The following is a 19,207-nucleotide window of genomic DNA, read 5'->3' on the forward strand; positions in this document are numbered from 1 at the left end:
GAGAACAGCGCCACCAACAGGCCCAAGAGCAAAAAAGAAACCGGGACCGCGGACAGGCGAGCCACCTGGCTGGCTCCTCCCCTCGCCCCGGACCGGCTGAGTTTACCCAGAGGGCACGCTCGGTGAGGCTTGCGTGGAAGACCCGCCCCGCCCCGCCTGTAACAAAACCCGCAGTTTTGAAAAGAGGCGGGATCCGGTGCGGGGTTTCGAAGGAGCTCCAAGGGAAGCGGTTCCCTCTCAGCGAGCAGCGCGTCTCCTCTTTTACAACCCAGCAGTTGTTTTCCCTGGGCGCCGGCTGGGAGCGCATGGCCGGGAGCAGAAGCAAACGGGGGGAGGGGTTTATTGAGGGCTCATCAATCAGCCGCCCCTCCTCTGTCCGCTCCAGTCCGGGACCAGCTGGGACCCGACCAGAAGGCACCGGTCCAGGGATAGAGGGAAGCCAAACACGCCCCCTAAGTCTCCTCGGCTAACTTTCGAGTAGCCCGGGGAGAAAGCATATCGGGGAACTACAGAGGAAAGACATTGGCTGCGTCAACAGCCATCCCCTGCTTGCTTATATTCTTCAGCTTCTAGCTGCTCCCCCTACAAGTGAGTAGCAACTCTTAAGAGAGAGCTTGCAGAGATCGCGCAGCGAGAGACTCGCACGAATCACGCGGGTTTCAAGCGTCTTTCTTTTCCACACCGCCTGTATATTAATAAGAGGGCGTAGAAACCGTGGTGTCCGCCAGATTCTCCAATAATAACTTCTAACTTGGAATCGTCAAGTTCTGGGCTGTTTGAAATTGTAGTTTTGAAGATCGGAATTACCTTTCGGTGTGTGTACATTTTGTTCTATACAAAATGCTGGGTTTTTTCTTCCCCCCCCAGAAGGTCTTTGGATAGGTCTGCTTCTCTTTTTATCTTCACCGCCTCCACCCCAAAGAGCAAAGGAGGAAGTCGGTGATATCTCTCTCTCTCTCTCTCTCTCTCTCTCTCTCCCTCCCCCCCACAATATTGCAATAACTGGTTCATCCACAGCAGGTGCTAGAGAGTTAATCTTTTCTGCCTCTCCCTTCCCCCCTCAAAATTAGAGATAATGCCTTCTCAATTTTGGAAATTATTTCCTCTTTCACAAGATACTTCAGCTTTCACATGAGTCTGTTTGGACACAAAAAACCAGACATTTTTCATGTCATAGATTTTTGAGGGTCAAAATTAAATTTAGGTATATCCTACTTACCAAGAAGTACAACCTACTTTTAGGTAAGTTAGACAAATGTGGGATAAACAGCATCACCACCAGATGGATTTGTAACTGACAAATCACACTCAATGTGTAGTTCTTAATGGAATTACATCTAGAAGGAAGGAAGGAAGGAAAGGAAGGAAGGAAGGAAGGAAGGAAGGAAGGAAGGAAGGAAGGAAGGAAGGAAGGAAAGCAAGCAGTGGGGTACCACAAGGTTCTGTCTTAGGCCCAGTATTTTTCAATATCTTTATAAATGATTTACATGGAATAGAAGGGGAGCTCATCAAATTTGCAGATTACACCAAGCTGGCAGGAATAGTGAAAAGCCTAGAAGATAGGCTCAAGATCCAGAAGGCTCTTGACAGATTTGAACACTGGGCCCCATCTAACAAAATTAAATTCAATTTAGAGAAAAGTAAGGTTCTACACTTAGGCAAGAAAAACCAAGTCTACCGGTACAGTTTAGATCAGGGGTAGGTAACCTTGGCTCTTTTATGCTGGCTCAGGAATTCTGGGAGTTGAAGTCCACGAGTCATAAAAGAGCCAAGGTTGCCTACCTCTGGTTTAGATGAAACTTGGTTCAATAGCAGTAACTATGAGAGGGATCTTGAAGTCTTATTGGACAATCGCTTAAATATGAGCTACTAGTGTGCTGCAGCCACCAAAAAAGCCAATGTAACCCTAATTGCATTAACAAAGGGATAGAATCAATATCACATGAAGTGTTAGTACCACTTTATAAGGCCTTGGTAAGACCATATTTTGAATATTGCATCCAGTTTTGGCCACCACAATATAAAAAAGATGTTGAGACTATGAAAAGAGTGCCAAGAAGAGCAAAATAGATGATTAGGGGCAGTGGTGGGATTTAAATACCTGAACAACTGGTTCTCTGCATCGACTCTGCTTCTGGAAGTCCTCCGAGGCCCAATGGACTTCTGGAAGTGGACTTTTGGAAGTGGCATCCATACACTTCCGGTGGGCTGTTCTGTGCCTGGGAGGCCCCCAAGGCTTCTGAAGCTCAGAACAGACTTCCAGAAATGGTGTACACGCACTTCCAGTGGGCTGTTCTGGGCCTGGAAGGCCTCCCTCAGGCCTCCATAGCTCAGAACGGATTTCCAGAAGTGGTGTCTATGCACTTCCAGCAGTCTGTTCTGGGCCTTGCGAAAAAGGACTATCGCTTCAGCCAGTTTGCTGAAGTCAACAAAAAATTAGCTACCGGTTCTGCCCAATCGGTGTGAACTGGCTGAATCCCACCACTGATTAGGGGGCTGGAGGCTAAAACATATAAAGAATGGTTGCAGGAATTGGGTATGTCTAGCTAGTAAAAAGAAGGATTAGGAATGATACGATAGCAGTGTTCTAATATCTGAGGGGCTTCCACAAAGAAGAGGGGGTCAACCTCTTCCAAAGTACTAGAAGGCTAGACAGGAAGCAATGGATGGAAAGTAATCCAAGGAGAGAAACAACCTAGAACTAAGGATGAATTTCCTGACAGTTAGAACAATAATCCAGTGGATTCTAAGTAAGAGCTCTCTGGACTACATCATAGAAACAAAAATCTGAATCAAAATTATGTTCATACCAGTCCAGACATACTATAAGTATGTTTACATATATAAAATTTTAGAGCAGTTTTAGATATCAGACTTGATTGCTGTTAACCTAGGAATAATGTATATTGAATTAAATGACATTTATTTCTAAGAAATAGAATTTTACTGTTGGTTGGTAAAATGTGGATCCAGATTGTTGGGGCCAATATGCTATGTAAATTGCTTAGAGAGGTTGTAAAGCATTATGAAGCAGTATATGTCTTAGTGCTATTGTTATTGCTATTTCAGGTTTCCCAGTTCTGGATAGGTTTCCATATATGTTTTTAAGGTAGTCGAATATCCTGGAAATGCTTAAACTTCATATATCCTGCCTTAAAATGTGAGATTAGGAAGGATCCATGTTAAATTCCTTCCTCAATATGGTTATGCTCACACACTATGTTTTTGCCATGGATAAGGGAACCATTATTTATTAAATTAACCTAGTTTCTGAATTTGAACAATAACACATACATTAATCACTAACCTAGGTTCACACAGCACATAATATGGTCCATGTTCCACAATATGCCTGATCCATCCCAGCCAATCAAATTTCCTAACAGATGGTTCTGGAAATCATTGTAACTGGGTCAAAAGTCAGTTTTGGAGTTACCGGTAAATGGCAAAGGTTGAGATGGTGATGGCCATTTAAATTGCCTTCTATCTAATATTTCAAAGTAAAGATACATTAAATTTTGAGTAGCTGAATCTTTTCCAGAGACTGAGAGAGAATAGTGGGGAAACTAAGAATTTCTGTGAAATAACTCTTAAAAGAGATATTGCTGTTGCTAAGAAATCAAGGCCCAGTTCCAATATCTAAAAATAAGCTCCTCAGTTTGAAAGGTATCTTAGTTTTGATAGGAAGAACAGCCAACAGCTTATATTCTCTAAGTATGCAGGCTGTCTTTATGTTTGTTTCTGGAAAAGCTGCTGCTAATTATTTGGGGAAGTGTTCATGTTTTCAGTTTTGTTACAAACATTGGTTGTACCCCATTTACGTGGGAATGTGCTTTCCTCCCATCTCACAGTGGTTCCTTTTGCAGTGTGCTCAAGATGGACTCATTCTGGAGTGACAAGTACTGAATATTAGTATACATAGTCATTATCACAAGTGCTAGCTCTCCACTTTCTGGGCTGACTTGGTGCTACTACAAGATAATCATCAACTTATGACCATTTGTTTAGTGACTGTTCCAAGTTAAGATGATGCTGAAAAAAGCAACTTATGACCTGTGCCTGCACTTATGTCCATTGCAGTCATTGGTTATGCAATTGTGAGTTGGATGCTTCTGCATTTATGATGGCTGCAGCATCCCACAGTCATGTGATTTCCATTTGCAACTTTCCAAGTCAGTTTCTGATAAGCAAAGTCAACGAGGAAGCCGACAGGGAAGGTTGCAAATTGAGACAACATCATGTCTTTCATAATGACTGCAATGTTTCCCTTAATAACCATGGCTAAAAAGGCTGTAAAATCGAGTGCAGTCACATGATGCCTCATTTAATGACTCCATTTCATGACAAATTTTCCAATCCCTATTGTGATTGTAAGTCAAGGACTACCTGATCCCTCTCCACTCAAGTCTTCAATGGCCATCAGTTTCTTGCAGTGCCTAGATCAGGAGTTTGCAACCTTGACAACTTTAAGACTTGTGGACTTCAGCTTCCAGAATTCCTCAGCCAGCATAGCTGAGGAATTCTGGGAGCTGAAATCCACAAGTCTTAAAGTTGTCAAGGTTGCAGACCCCTGCCCTAGATAGATACAGGTCCTTGGACTGTGGGTGGATGATCACAGCAGCTGTTCAGAGAGGCAATGGTGTTACTATGAGAAGGAGGTAGGAAGGACATCAAGGTATGGCCCAGAAGTAGGATAAACAATAGGTTTTCTTTTTTCTTTTTTCACAAATGGCCACATTGACTGTGGAAGGGCTTCCAGGGGGTTGATATTCCTCTGAGAAAACAAAAAAAAGGACTTCAGTTTCCAGGGAGGCCCTGATCAATCTGGCAGCCAAATGAGAAGCAGCTGTGGAAGCCCAGAGTATCCTGGCAGGATAGGAGCAGGTAAATTTGGAGCTATACAGGTCACTAACCTCCCTCATGTATCATAGAATGTTTGCATAGGGATAGGCATGTTCATTTTCCAAATGAAAACATTGGTCTCCTGTTGATCTCTTTGATCTGCCTTAGCGGCAGGCTGAGCCCAAGATGAAGGCCTTTTTAAGGGTATGTCATTCAAAAACTGTAAGCAACCTGTTTTGGCACTGTGATGTTGTGTGGGCAAGCCCCAAGTGTCAAATGGTATCCAAATGCTATTGCAAATCCCCTCTCTTTAAGGTTGGTGAAGAGTGAACTTCCATAAGTATAACTTTCTACCATAGAGAAGGCTCTTAGTATAACAGCCAGTTTGGTGAAATGGTGAAGATGCTGGGCTAGAAATCAGGAGGTTTCCGGTGAGTTCTAGTCTTTGAGTTCTACTTCTGCCTTAGACAATAAAAGCCAGGTGGGTGACTTAGGGCCAGTCACTCTCTCAGCCCAATCTATCTCACAGGGCTGTCTTTGTGGGGACAATAGGAAGTGTGAATATTAGATAGGTTTGCCACCTTGAGTTACAGCAGATGGGATAACACTATAATAATAAAATAGTCAAACACCTTTTCAGCATTTAAAACGGGAGCAAAGCCGACTTCAAAACTTTTTCATAACAGCATGAGTTTCCTGAGCAAACCATTTTTTCTGAGACATTTGTAAAACAGGAGTAAAGCTTGGCATATTTGCACGGAATTAGAATAAAGCGCATTTTGTGTTATTTTTATTAATGATGGTACTGTATGTAATTTTAGTATAACTAAGAACTAGGAAAGAAATCACATAGGTTGGATAATGAATCTTAAAATGTTGCTCAAAAAGTGTTATAGTGTTTACATGCTGTCACAAAAATATCAGAAAGTGTTGAATATCTTGAGGTCTAGCAGTTTGTATCATTAGATGCAAACTGTGCACTTGGGCAGGAAAATAAACTAATGATTTGCTTATGATTCCCACCATAAGCTAATCAGTTACCTCAAATTAGCTTATGGTGGGAATTGTAAGCAAATCATTAGTTTAAGGAAATTCACTTAGAAGATTCCTGCTTTTGGAGATCTGGTATCAAAATATTTTGGTACATTATTCATCCTAACTTATGTGAGCGATAAGGAGACAGCCATCATTTGCTTTTGTTCGGGCAATAACTTATTTTGGATTGTCTTAGCCATAAGGTTCATTAAAATATTACTCTTCCAACATCACGGAGGCATCCTTAAGGTTTTGCTTTTTGTCCAGAGTAAACTGGATCAATCTATAATTACTTCTGATAAAAAAAAGTGATACTCCCTCTGCAAAGGAGCAACTGAATATGGAAAACAGTGGTTTTGGAACTAGTATATTTCAGCTTCTGAAGACCACCGAGAAATCACTCAAGAAATGAAAACAAAACCTAACTCAGATTATATGAAGGTGCTTAGCTAAAATTCATCAATGATTTTGATTGTTAATTAAAACTTAATCAAGACGATGGTATTCTTGCTAAAGGCACTCAATCAATTATAAGACTTTTGTTAGCAACATATCATAAATGTACTGTGTTTCTTGCATTTTTTAGACTTTGGGATCCTGTAGTTCAACCCACAGGATTGTATGTGCATGCATGCACACATTTGTGCTGTTTATCTGAGAATAACACTCCACTGATGAAGTGTAGAAGTTCTAGTTATGAAGAATTGTCAATCTTAAAAAGTTTAATAGAAGAGATTGTATGTATATGTACAATATTACAGGTAGTGCTCAACTTACCACCACAACTGAGCCCAAAATATCTATTGTTAAGTGAAACATTTGTTAAATACGTTTTGCCCCATTTTACTACCTTTCTTGCCCCAGTTCTTAAGTGAATCACTGCAACTGATAAGTTAGTAAACTGGTTGTTAAGTGAATCTGGCTTCCCTATTAATTTTGCTTGTCGGAAGGTTGCAAAAAGTGATCACATGACCTTGGGACACAGCAACAGTTATAAGTATGAACCAGTTGCCAAGCATCTGAATTTTGATCACCTGATCATGGGGATGCTGCAAAAGTCATAACTGTGAAAAAGTCATGTCACTTTTTCAGTGCCGTTGTAACTTTGAAGCGTCACTAGATGAACTGTTGTAAGTCAAGGTCTACCGGTATATGAAGCATGGAGTATTTGTGCTTTCTGAGCTTGATTGTTTGCTTGCAAATATTTCATTATCCAACTAGGTAACATCATTAGATGTCATCTAGCTGGGGAGTTGAAGTCCACAAGTCTTAAGGTTGCCAAGGTTGAGGACCCCTGCTCTAAGCAACCCCTCCTATTTTTCTGTATATCCTCACCAAATGTGAGTCAATGAACTAGTTAGAATTATAGTGTGATGATGTCATTTTGTTTTATATTTAGTATGTATCTTATCCCTGTAGGCAAAAGGATTATTAAACCAAACCAAAATTTCAGCATCGGTTTTCATAAAATATATTACATAATGGAAAGCATTAAAAACCTGTTATTTCTATCCATTTTGTTACTTCATTGTACTGCACATGTGGATGGCTGTCCCATACGGCATTTCACAGGCTTTGAATGTGTTTCTCCCACTTTTTATGTCTCTGGAATCCTTTCCTATGCAGTCTTGAAGATTCCAAGCTTGGCCAGCACCCATTCTGGAAACTTTCATGCTATGATTTTTCATCATCAGATACCTGCCAAGCAACCTGTTCTGTTACACTGACTGTTTTTGCAACTGGATATACGAGCCTTGCACTTCTGTTAAGCACAGCATGTCCCAGGCAGTAGATACTGTGTCATAGGTAGTGTCAGCAAGGAATGAGAAGACGGACTTCCCCATTTTGTTCTTCTGTTGTTATATTTGGAAAAAAGGATAAATGTTTTTCTGTTGCTAGCATTCAGCTGCGGTCTGGTCAGTTTGTGTAGACATGTCTTCTGGTACTTACCTAGAGCAGGGGTCACCAACGCCCAGGCCACAGCTCACTATTAGGCTGTGGCCTATTCAGAACTGGGCTGCCTGAGAGACAGGCTGGTGCGCATCTGCGCGCAGCTCCACTCGCACGCAAGTCCTCAAACGAGTGGAGTTTTGCACATGCACATCGGCCCACCGCTTGCCTGACCTGGTTCCCCTCTTCCCCCTCCCCCAAGCCAGGTTCCCAAGCCGCAAAGGTTGGGGACCCCTGACCTAGAGTACCAAATGTCTTGTAAAAACTTTTTGTCATGAAATGATGGTTCAATGTGCTGTTGTTCTGTTTGTCCTCGCCATTGCAGTTCATATGTTTACTTTTCTAATCTAGCAATATTATTGGTTGGGAATGGAGATACCTCTTGTACTACCATTTAGCTCCTCCCATTATTAGTTTCAAGTTGTTGACACAGTTCTTCACATTAAACTGTATTGTATTTTTTAAAAAGTTTTTTTTCTCTACCAGAGTTGTTTTACAACTGCAGCGAAAACTAACAAACGGCAACCTCTCCTCAGCAGTCAGTGTTTGCCATTTGCCATCCCATTTGTATTTACTTTTCTGTTCCTTAAAAAAAAAATCTTCAAGGTCCATTAATTCAGCACCGAAGTATTTGAACTTCCTGTATTATGAAAAAGAAATACAGATTTTTTTTAGCCCTGTAGAGTTGATATACAGTAGTATATCATGTATATGTTCAGTATAAAATGTAAATATATGCAAAACCATTCAAGGTACAAGAGATTCAGTTTTAGAATTATATATTCATTCAATACAACAAATTTCCCACAATTAAAACATGGAGAAAAATCACACACATTGTTATAATATGTAGAACAGTACCCAAAAAATCAAAGTCCAACATCTCTGCCTTTTGAGTATATATCAATTTTTGGACTTAAAAAGGGTCTGAGTTGAGTGAGGGCCTCATTGGTAGTCTCCATAAAGAATATATACAGCTGTAATAAAAAGACAATTAGGTGTCCCATTTATCACTATATCCTACTGTTTTATCTTCCATTTATTTTTTAAAAGTTCGTAAACTCAGCATATGGTGCAGGGAGAACAGCATTTATATGGCTTAATATTAGCTATACCACTCTAGGATCTAATCTTAGGAATGACTTTCCATGCACATATTGGCCCCCAGGACAATTCTTAACAGAAAATAATGGCATAGAGCCAGGGTGGGGAACCAGGCCTTCCAAGAACACTGTCACTTCTATCTCTTTCTTTCTTTCTTTCTTTCTTTCTTTCTTTCTTTCTTTCTTTCTTTCTTTCTTTCTTTCTTTCTTTCTTTCTTTCTTTCTTTCTTATTTCTTTTTGGAAGAAATTTGAAAATGGAGAAGAGAAAGTGGCTGAGCTGGAAATTATGGATCAGTACTTGTTTTTCAGGGACGCGGTGGCTCAGTGGGTTAGGACGCTGAGCTTGTCGATCAGAAGGTCGGCAGTTTGGCGGGTCGAATCCCGAGTGCCGCGTAACAGAGTGAGCGCCTGTTACTCGTCCCAGCTTCTGCCAACCTAGCAGTTCGAAAGCACGTAAAAATGCAAGTAGAAAAATAGGGACCACTACGGTGGAAAGGTAACAGCGCTCCGTGCGCCTTTGGGGTCTAGTCATGCCGGCCACATGACCACGGAGACGTCCTCGGACAAACGCTGGCTCTTTCGCTTTGAAACGGAGATGAGCACCGGCCCCTAGAGTCAGAAACGACTAGCACGCATGTGTGGGGGAACCTTTACCTACCTTTACCTTTACTTGTTTTTCTATACATTCGCTGTACATTATAGTTATTGGGGATAGATTAGTACTAGTTTCAGTTTGAGCTGTGATACAGAATACCGGTAGTTCTATGTGGACTTGTGGGAAGCAACAGGAAAATTTGCAATTTTAGATTTAAGGAATAGGATAGGATAGGATAGGATAGGATAGGATAGGATAGGATAGGATAGGATAGGATAGGATAGGATAGGATAGGATAGAATAGAATAGAATAGAATAGAATAGAATAGAATAGGAGCTGGAAGGGACCTTGGAGGTCTTCTAGTCTAGCCCTCTGCTCAAGCAGGAGAACCTCTACCATCTCAAGTGACTGTCTAGCCTCTTTTTAAAAATCTCCAGTGATGGAGCGCTCATGATTTCTCAAGGCAAGCTGTTCCACTGGTTAATTGTCCTCACTGTCAGGAATTTCTCCTTAATTCCAGGTTGCTCTTCTCTTTGATCAGTTTCCAACCATTGTTTCTTGTCCTGCCCTCTGGTGCTTTGGTGAATAATTTGACCCCCTCTTCTTTGTGGCAGCCCCTCAGGTACTGGAATACTGCTCTCATGTCTCCCCTATTCTTTTCTTTAGACTAGCCATACCCAAGTCCTGCAGCCGTTCTTCGTATGTTTTAGTCTCCAGGCCTTGGATCATCTTAGTTGCTCTTAATGCAACAGTGAAACCAGACAGGCCAAGCAAGCATGCATGAAAAGGGGATGCATTGGTTTTCAGGACAGCATGTCTTAGTTTTTTTGGTACAGTTCAATGTAACTTGGATTTTACTATTCAATGTTTGTTTAAATCACCCTTTAAAATCTGCAGCAGAATGCAGTGTTTTTCCCTCCTCCTTTTCTCTGCTAATCAGACAAAATAGTAGTCACATCCTCCTCTATTGCAATCGAGCTGTAGAAGCCTTCTTGGATGGGAAATGAAATGTCTTCAAAGAAAAAGAAGAAAGTCCAGTTGCCTCATGAAAAAGCACCTTTGGGCTAACTATGACCTGGATGACTGAAAATCTCGACAGACATTCCTCTATTGCAAGTTCTTTGAAGAAATAATGGAACAGGTGAGAATTTCCGGGAATATAAAAGGGAAGAAGTTATAGGAGGGTGACTCTCTGCTATTCCATGATGAAACAAACAACTCCTATTTCAGTGTTCCCTATCTTTTGTTCTCAGTATTTTCACGACACTTTGAAGTAAAGTTTTTGAAAAAAACAGAACCCTCCAGGTACTTTAATGACAGTTCTATCTGAAATGATAGGATTCTTTGAGTATCTCTGAGAATATGGCTCTCTAAAACAGGCTTTTCCAGTAAGATAAATCTGGAAAGAAGAGTTGAAAGGCCAAAGTACGTGTCGCGACGTATTGCGACTTTTTCGATTGCCGGCAATGGGGTGGGCACGGTTTCGGCATGAGGCATCCGGCCCGTGGGCCAGCAGTTTGACACCCTTGCCACAGTATAACTTGCCATATTAAATAATGTTGAAAAAAAATGGATAGTTACTTGAGTCCTCGAAAGGAGTTTTTCTAACTCAATGCATCAGCTTCCTTACTTTTCCCAGCACTGCCTGCTGAAATTCTAATCAGGCTGCTCAAACACATCATATACAATCTGACTGCAAATAAGTTGAAATTAGCAATTAGCATCTATGAATTCTAGAAATTAATAGGTGATTGTTCCATGTCTAGGACTGTGTTGCTGACTATCTGATCCTACATTTCCTACTCCCCCCCCCAAGACTTCAATAGGTTTGTTTCAAGGGACTATCCCTTAAAATAGCAGCTCTGAGAAAGTTTTCAAGAATTTAATAGTGAAACTCTGCGTTATCTAATCCTATGCTCAACACATGAGAAATAATAATAAAGAAGCTTTAGGCATTTTTGGTGTACACTACCTTTAATATTGAAAAACAAGTCTCAAACAAGACACAGGTAACTATTTTGAGCCAAGTTAAAGCGGTGATTGTTTGCTAAAATTAATGGCTGATAATTCTATGATTACAGACACACCTGGATTTGAACAGCTCCCCAAAGTGAATTTTTAAAAATGAGAACTGTTTTGGAATGTCTTTTGTTGTGTAGATGTTCACCTCTTTGGATGATTATTTGGGAATTACTTTAGAAAGGTTTTGACTTAATAGGCCAACGTGGGAATTTTTTCTTTTAAAGGAAAATATATCCTCCCCTCAAAGCAGTGAAGGAGACAGATGTTGGAGACTTTAGTTTTAAAAAAGTTACCACTTGTGTGCCTTCTTCTTTCTGTTTTTCTACTATGCCAACTGAAAGCAGTCATTAAGCAACAAGACTGTTATTATTATTACCAAGGGAAACAACGAAACCCATTATCATCATGAGGCCTCACATTCACTGGCAAGAAAGACTCACAGAGCACTTACAAGCTGGCCAAGGACCATTAATAGCTACTACTCAGTATAGTAGCATGCATTGTTGATACCATCCTGATCTGTATTGGCTTCCGGATGCTTTTTAGTCCAAATCAGAGAAAGCCCATATGGAGCAAGAGATGAAATGCTTCTTGGATCATAAAGACAAAAACTAAAATATTGCACAGACATATCCTTTTGGGCAACTGTGAGTAAATTCTGCTGAAAGCATATTGTGCAGCTCTTCTAAAGATGCCGAGGATCTAAATTTAAAAGAAAGGCAGCCCTTTCATCTAGTACAATTAGTTCAAGCTATGAGACTGCCAAATGTAGAGTGTCAAATGCCCCACCCTACCATAGTAGAGATACAAGGCTAGTCACAAGATTGTAATTCTAAGGGAGAAACACATCAGCACCTCTCCTCTTTTGATTAAAGGAATGATTGGACTTAGACTTTGAGTATAACCATTAAGAAGAATGAGATGTTGGTATTTATTTCAGTGGATTGACTGAAAGTATGATAATTTGGATACACATCAGTACTAAAAAATAACAATTACAAATGTTGCCTTTTCATCATGCTCAAATTGCTGCCTGACCTTTGTTTCGTTATGTTCAAAGTTAGGGGGAACCTCTCCATTGCCAGGATTACACAGAGAGCCTTAATTTCCACTGTGTTTCAGCCCACAAAATCCACCCCTTTCAGAGCAGAGGTTAGAAGAGAAAATTTTCAGTTTAGGTTTGGAAGGCCACATGGGGAGAAGAGGAGAGTTTCCATCAAAAAATCAGTATGCCTTAGACTGTCTCATGCAATAGCTCACAAAAAAAAGTGAGTATCTTCGGCAACTGGGATGCATTGTGAGATTTATTTTACTGAAAACAAAGCAGGAAAGTAATATCTTAGTTAAGAAGAACCAGGTACATTTTTTTAAAAAAAGACCAGAAATAATTAGCATTAGTAGGGTAGCAAAGTGCTTTATAGCCCAATCCCCTGCAATGTTAAGTACTCCCAGTAAATCATTCACTGATTTACCGAACACTACCCAGAACTGCAGTCTCACAATGCAACAAATAAAACGTCTTTGTCAAACCCCCAGTGTTGAGAGACAATGAATACTCACAGTTAAAAAAAAAATCTTCGGTTTGTTCATCTCTCCTCAAAAGGGAAATTACTTCTGTAAAGTTCCATGAAATAGGTGACATTTCTGCCCATCTCTAGCCATCCTGTACAAACTAATCCCCAGATATTTTGCAGTTGGATAAGAGAGAATTCCAAACTGGAGGAGAATAGAAGATGATTCATGGAAAGATGACTTGACTTGCTCTTAGCCTCCCAGCCCCTGCCTTCACTGGCCCACTACTGATACCCAACTTCCTAGGACTCTATCAGGAACGATCTCCACTGACCGGGAGGATCTCGTGAATCTGGGCCGAGAAGGATATAATCTGCACCAGTGACTGGAAGCTCTCCTTTGCCTAGAAGCCAGGTATTCCCACCAGGCTCAAGGTTGACTCAGCCTTCCATCCTTCCGAGGTAGGTAAAATGAGGACCCAGATTGTTGGGGGCAATAAGCTGACTTTGTAATAATGCCGCTTGGGGGACGCGAAAGCCCTAATAAGCAGGCATATACATAGAATGAAGGCTATTGCTAAGCACATTAGATTTGTGCTTAGATTGTAAGCCGCCCTGAGTCTTTGGAGCAGGGCAGGATATAAATGGGATTAAAAATTTCCATTACTGGCTATTTGGAAACTCTAAGAGGTAAATACTTTTTTTTTCTTTTCTTTTCTTAACGTAAGCTGTCTCTATCCAGTACGAAAAGGGGGGAAAAATGGCCTTTGCTTTTGGGGTCTCTAACTTACCACTGTGACTCCCTCGCTTCCTATCCGACTCCGGGTTCTATAGAGAGGACGGGCAGGCTCCACTTGGCACCTGCCTGAGCCCCGTCCCCGCCCTTCCCCTTTGCCAAAGTTGGAACCGCCGAAAGACCAAGCCGGGGCCAGCAGCAACCCAGGTGGCGCGCGCGCCAAGGCTTGCCTCTTCCGAGGCCCCTATTGGCCGGCAGACAAGCACGTGCCAGTCCTCCGGGCTCTATATTAGGACAATAGTTACCTCACGGCCGACTTTCCTGAGAGGGGACTGAGAGGAGGAGGAGGAGGAGGAGGAGGAGGAGGAGGAGGGAGAGCGGGAAAAGGGAGCGGGTGCAGGTAGAGAACGAGAAAGGGAGGGAAGGCTCGGGCGCCGCTGCCCCTTCGCCGTCCTGCCGCCGCTGTGCCTTTCTCGACGTTCATCTTCTTCTTCCTCCGGAGTGAGGGCGGGGGGGGGCGGGAGGGGGGGAAGGAAACCATGAACTCTTTCCTGGAGTACCTGTCGCGGGGCGGGGACAGCTCGAGTTTAGTTGGGAAGTTGAGCAGCGCAAAGCCCGACAGCGTGGCTTTGCGGCCGCCCTGCGCCCTGTCAGCCGGCCGGGACGGCGCTTACCCGGGTCCTACCGCGGGAAGCTTGCCGGATTTGGCCAAGCGCTTGGCGCCGCCGCCGCCGCCTCGGCTCCAGCCGCAACAGCTGGCGCCCTGCGCGCTTACCTCCCACGTTTTCCCCTCGGCCGACTTCAACCTGCTCCGTCCCGAGGCGCCTTACGCAGCCCCGGAGGGGAGCGCTCCGGTGCATTACGCCACGTCCATTTTCCCGGGTTGCGGCGGCGGCGGCGCATACCTGCAAATGGATTACACCGCCCTCGCCGAGACTTTTCAGCCTTGCCCCAAGGATGCGCCTCTGCGGCCGCCGCCGCCGCCGCCGGACTTCTGCACCGAGTCCGGCGGCCAAGCGGCGGCCAGCACTTTCGAGTGGATGAAAGTCAAGAGGAACGCGCTCCCTAAAAGTAAGTGCGGGGCTTCTTCCGCGCGGGCCCGGTGGATGGATGGATGGATGGATGGGTTCGTCTTGGGAAAAAAGGCAAAAGGGTCCTCAGCTCCTTCGGTGCCCGAATTGTAGCTGCTGCGTAGTTGTCCAAAAGCGAATATATTTTTTTTAAAAACTTTCTCATGGTACAAGGAGCCCTACAGAGCTTTAAAAAAAGAAAAAAAACCTTGCTTAGTGCTCTGTGCTGACCACCTCATGAAAAGTCATTACAATGGTCTCTTTCAATGCTGGGACTCTCTTAAAATGGGCTGGATTTAATAGATTTAATTCGTTTGGATCCTCTTGTCTAATCCGGATTAGCAACACAGTACGCTTCCCCCCTGGGCTCAATACATGCATAACTTTGAAAAGAGAAAAACGTGGCAAAAGTCCCACCCCCCACCCTGCCTCCTCAAAGTATAATCCAGATTATCTAATTCAAGGAACTTGCATATTTTATGACAGTCCATAACAGTCCAATCTTCTCAACCAATGCTTGTTGTTTTCAGGTAAACCCGCAGCTTGTGGGTCTTCCAGTCTTCCTAGTGTGGTAAGAACCAATTTTAGCACTAAGCAACTGACGGAATTGGAGAAAGAGTTCCATTTCAATAAGTACCTCACCAGAGCCCGGCGTGTGGAAATAGCAAAGTCTCTGGGCCTCAATGACACTCAAGTGAAAATCTGGTTCCAAAATCGGAGGATGAAGCAGAAGAAAAGAGAAAGGGAAGGAATAGTGATTCCTGGAGTACCTGCTCAAGTCTCTCCTTCGGTATCCAGCCCCAGACATTCAGGGATGTGCTCTGTGACCCCTTCTCCTACCAAAACCTCGCCTTAATATTGTGGCATTATGATAATGCTGAGAATTGATACAGATGCATGACACTGAAAAGACTCAAAATCTTCAAAAGCAAAATCAGACAGCTCTGTAATGTGTGAAGTCATGCATATTTGAATTCAAGGTATAAAAGAAGACAATACTTGCACTAAGTTTTACACTGATCATGGAAAAAGTCCATCGTATAGAATGAAAAACTGCTGCTTTACACAGAACTGATTCAAGGCACAAAAGGCATATGATATGTTTACATTTTATTTATATGTATTTTCAGGGAAAGCTGCTTTCAGCTTCTATATGCTGCTAAACTTTGTTGCTGGCCTGGCTGAGTTTATTTACAGGCTGATATTACATTTGTTTACTTAAAAAGAAACCCCTTAGGACTGATGTGGGGGATTCTACAAATAAAACCAAAGATAGGGAATAACTCATGGATGGAATCTATTCTGCACTATTTTAAATCTATTTCGGTCCAACCAATCTGTGCTTTTTAATTAGAATATAATGGGTTCCACTAGGACCTCTCCATCTTCTTAGAGGTGTGTGTATGGAAACACAATCATTAGTAGGGCAGCCATTGGGATGTTTTGATTCCTTTTTGTTTATGAGGATCAAGCAGTGATGCTTCTTAATGATACTTGTTAGAGAGTTCTGGCACTAGACTGATCTAAAATACTTTGGTTTTAAAGTTGGGTGAGGGAGAGAGAGAAAAAAACCCAAATGGGTGTAGGTTATTATTTATTGCATTGATATATACCAAGATAAATTGTAGTAGTTAACACAATTCCAAAGCAAAGGACCCCCTGCTTTTTTGTTGTTGTTTTTTGCTTCATCACCTTGTTCTTCTCAGGCTATGCATTAACTAGCTTCGGTTTTGTTTCCAACTAGGTACTTTAAAAGTACATGGGCATACATACAAATAACATAGTCCAGTGAATCAGTCTACAGGGTATGTTTTTAAAGTTCTATTTTAATTTTGAACAGCAAAAACAATTCATAGTAGTCATGTTTATAGTTGAACACTGAATTGTAATTCTGAGAGAACTTCCACCACGCAGGGAATAACAAGCATTGCTAAAGGAATAAAGGCAATTTCCTCAGAAGATAATGTTAATGAAAATTCCAGATTTGCAATGTACTCTTCAAGGTGGGTCAGAGTAAAGTCCTGGTTTCAATTATGGAGAACTATTTAAATATCAAATTTCTAAAAGTTCCCTTTTCTGAGAAAATTTACTTTTTTTTAGTAAATCCTTGAAATTCTTATTCTGAGAAAAAATTAACTGTGTATGAATATGGTGGGAGAAATATCTGGCAGTTAAATCAAATATCCCATGTTCATCCTTTGAGGGAAAGAGAACTGAGATGATAGGAAAGTGAAGAAAGCACTGTGTCTCAGGAAATACGTGTAAATAGAGAGTTGCCCTTTATTCTTGTGTGAACCACTTAAGATGAACATTATGATTTTAACAGAAGTTCAACTGATGAATAAACTTTGAGAACTGTTTACATGTTGTTGCCATTAAGTCTGTGGCAATCTTGGTTTTTAATTTCATGCTAATCAGCAGTCTGAAAAAGAGAGAGCCCTCTGAGACTTTTGATATTTCAAAAAGACTCCAGGCTCCCATTCTAGAGTTCTTCTGAGGAACATGATGTGTCGCTAGAAGAGGGTTTACAGCTGCAAGCAAAGAAGGAAAACAAGTTATAACAGCTCGATCCAGAATTCATGTAAGGAAGCCCTTGGGCACTGAAGCTAATTAAACCCATTACCAAATAGTCAAAATAAATCATAAGTCAAAGACTTAACTGGAACAGAAGTAAATCCATTTAAGCAAACTGGAATTGTCACTGACTTGTGAGTACCAACGAATTGGTCAAGGATTAGGGTGCTAACTGTTTGTTGAAGACTTACATTATAAGTCATATCAGATTGCAGAACTTGACAGAAGTATATCTGAACTCTTCCTGCCCTGTAATATGGGTATAGTCAGGTCAATATTTTAGCGGCCTCACTTAATTACACTTTCCAGAGCAGAAACTGAGGGCTATTTTTCCCACAGGGAGAAAAAAGTCTTTGATAGTCCTAAAAATGACCATAACTGTTAGACATGGTGGATTGTATATTCCACTGTATTTGGAAAAGTTTCGTATTATCTGATTGTTGCTTCCATTATTTTTGACTTTACACTTATGCAGTATGATTCCAGGTTTATAGAGAAGTCTGCTTCAGTGGGTTCATGAGCCGTGCTATCAATTTGGGCTGCAATTCTGTATACTAGAGATTAAGATCTTTGGCCTCTAGCGAGACTTATTTCTGTAACCATGCACAGCTTCTTTGATCAAACAGAAATGTCAATACAGGACTTTTTATAACCCCTTTGCTTTCTTGTTTCCTCCTTTGACCTTTCCAATAAAATCTACTTGATGTTTTAGACCATTAGAAGACCTCAGCAAGACAATGCTCTGTTGGAATAAATGTGTCAAAAGAAAATGTGGTAGGGAGTGTTTTATTAATGTGAAGCTTGGAAGGAGGTTTCCTTCACATTGGGAGATGTGATACATATGATGTTGTGTTCATCCCATGATAGGTCTTGAAGACTGGATCAAAAAGGGTTGGTGTCTGTATGTCTGTATGTATGTGTATACACACACACACATGTGTATGTATAATCTTATATATATATATATATATATATATATATATATAATCTTTATACACACACACACTGATACACACACACACACACACTTTACTCAATTTCTACAAAAGCTATAAGGAAAAAAAAAGCTGTCGTTCAAGCACCTGAGAGACATTTCTAAGCATGTCATAAAAAGCACACCACAATCCTTTGCATATTTCCTTTCGGAGTAAATGCCACAAAACCCAATGAGATTAACTTATTCTAGGTACTTTGAAGTGGCTAAGAAAAGGAAAGGTCTTATGACATCATAAAAGCCATTTATTTGAGCATACATTTTTGTGGTTTGCAGTTCGCTTGTTCCAATATAAAGTAAAGGGGGAAGTAAGTAGGGAGGGAAGAAATGAAAATAGTTAAGTGGAACCTTTGAAGTGAGTGTTTTTAGTGAAATCTTATATTGCTTCGCTTGAGGGCTCTTTTACAACTGAATTTTTGTCCTCGAGTTTATTGGTACTCATTCTATAGATAAATCAAAAGAATTTAGTGGCTGAAGGAGACATTTAGTATAATTTATTACCCTAATACCCTGCTCATATTCTTTAACAGTATGTTTGAGTTGGTCATGTTAGATTTGAAGAGTTGAAATAATTTTTATACAGATGATAAGCCACCATGCTAAATTTCTATACTGCACTAAGCTAAAATTGGACAAAAAATCATAGACTGACATTACATGTGAACGTAGGTTCTGAACACTCAAATATGTATATGAGACTGAGTAAAGATGTAAACAGTGATAACCTCAGGTATCTAGATACAGAATGGCACATTTGCTTGTAATATGGCAGT

At 41.3% G+C, this 19,207-nt stretch overlaps 1 protein-coding gene across 1 annotated transcript; it reads left to right on the top strand.

Annotated features, from left to right (window-relative positions):
* Positions 1 to 14,335: 14,335 nt before the first annotated feature.
* HOXD1 (homeobox D1) lies at positions 14,336 to 15,722 on the top strand (the record flags this gene model as incomplete). Its single annotated transcript, XM_081314337.1, has 2 exons — positions 14,336 to 14,867; positions 15,397 to 15,722. The coding sequence occupies 2 exons, from the start codon at positions 14,336 to 14,338 to the stop codon at positions 15,720 to 15,722; spliced, it is 858 nt and encodes a 285-aa protein (XP_081170463.1).
* Positions 15,723 to 19,207: the final 3,485 nt, after the last annotated feature.

This window comes from Vipera berus (genome assembly GCF_964194415.1).
Source record: "Vipera berus genome assembly, chromosome: 1".
Lineage (NCBI taxonomy): Eukaryota > Metazoa > Chordata > Lepidosauria > Squamata > Viperidae > Vipera > Vipera berus.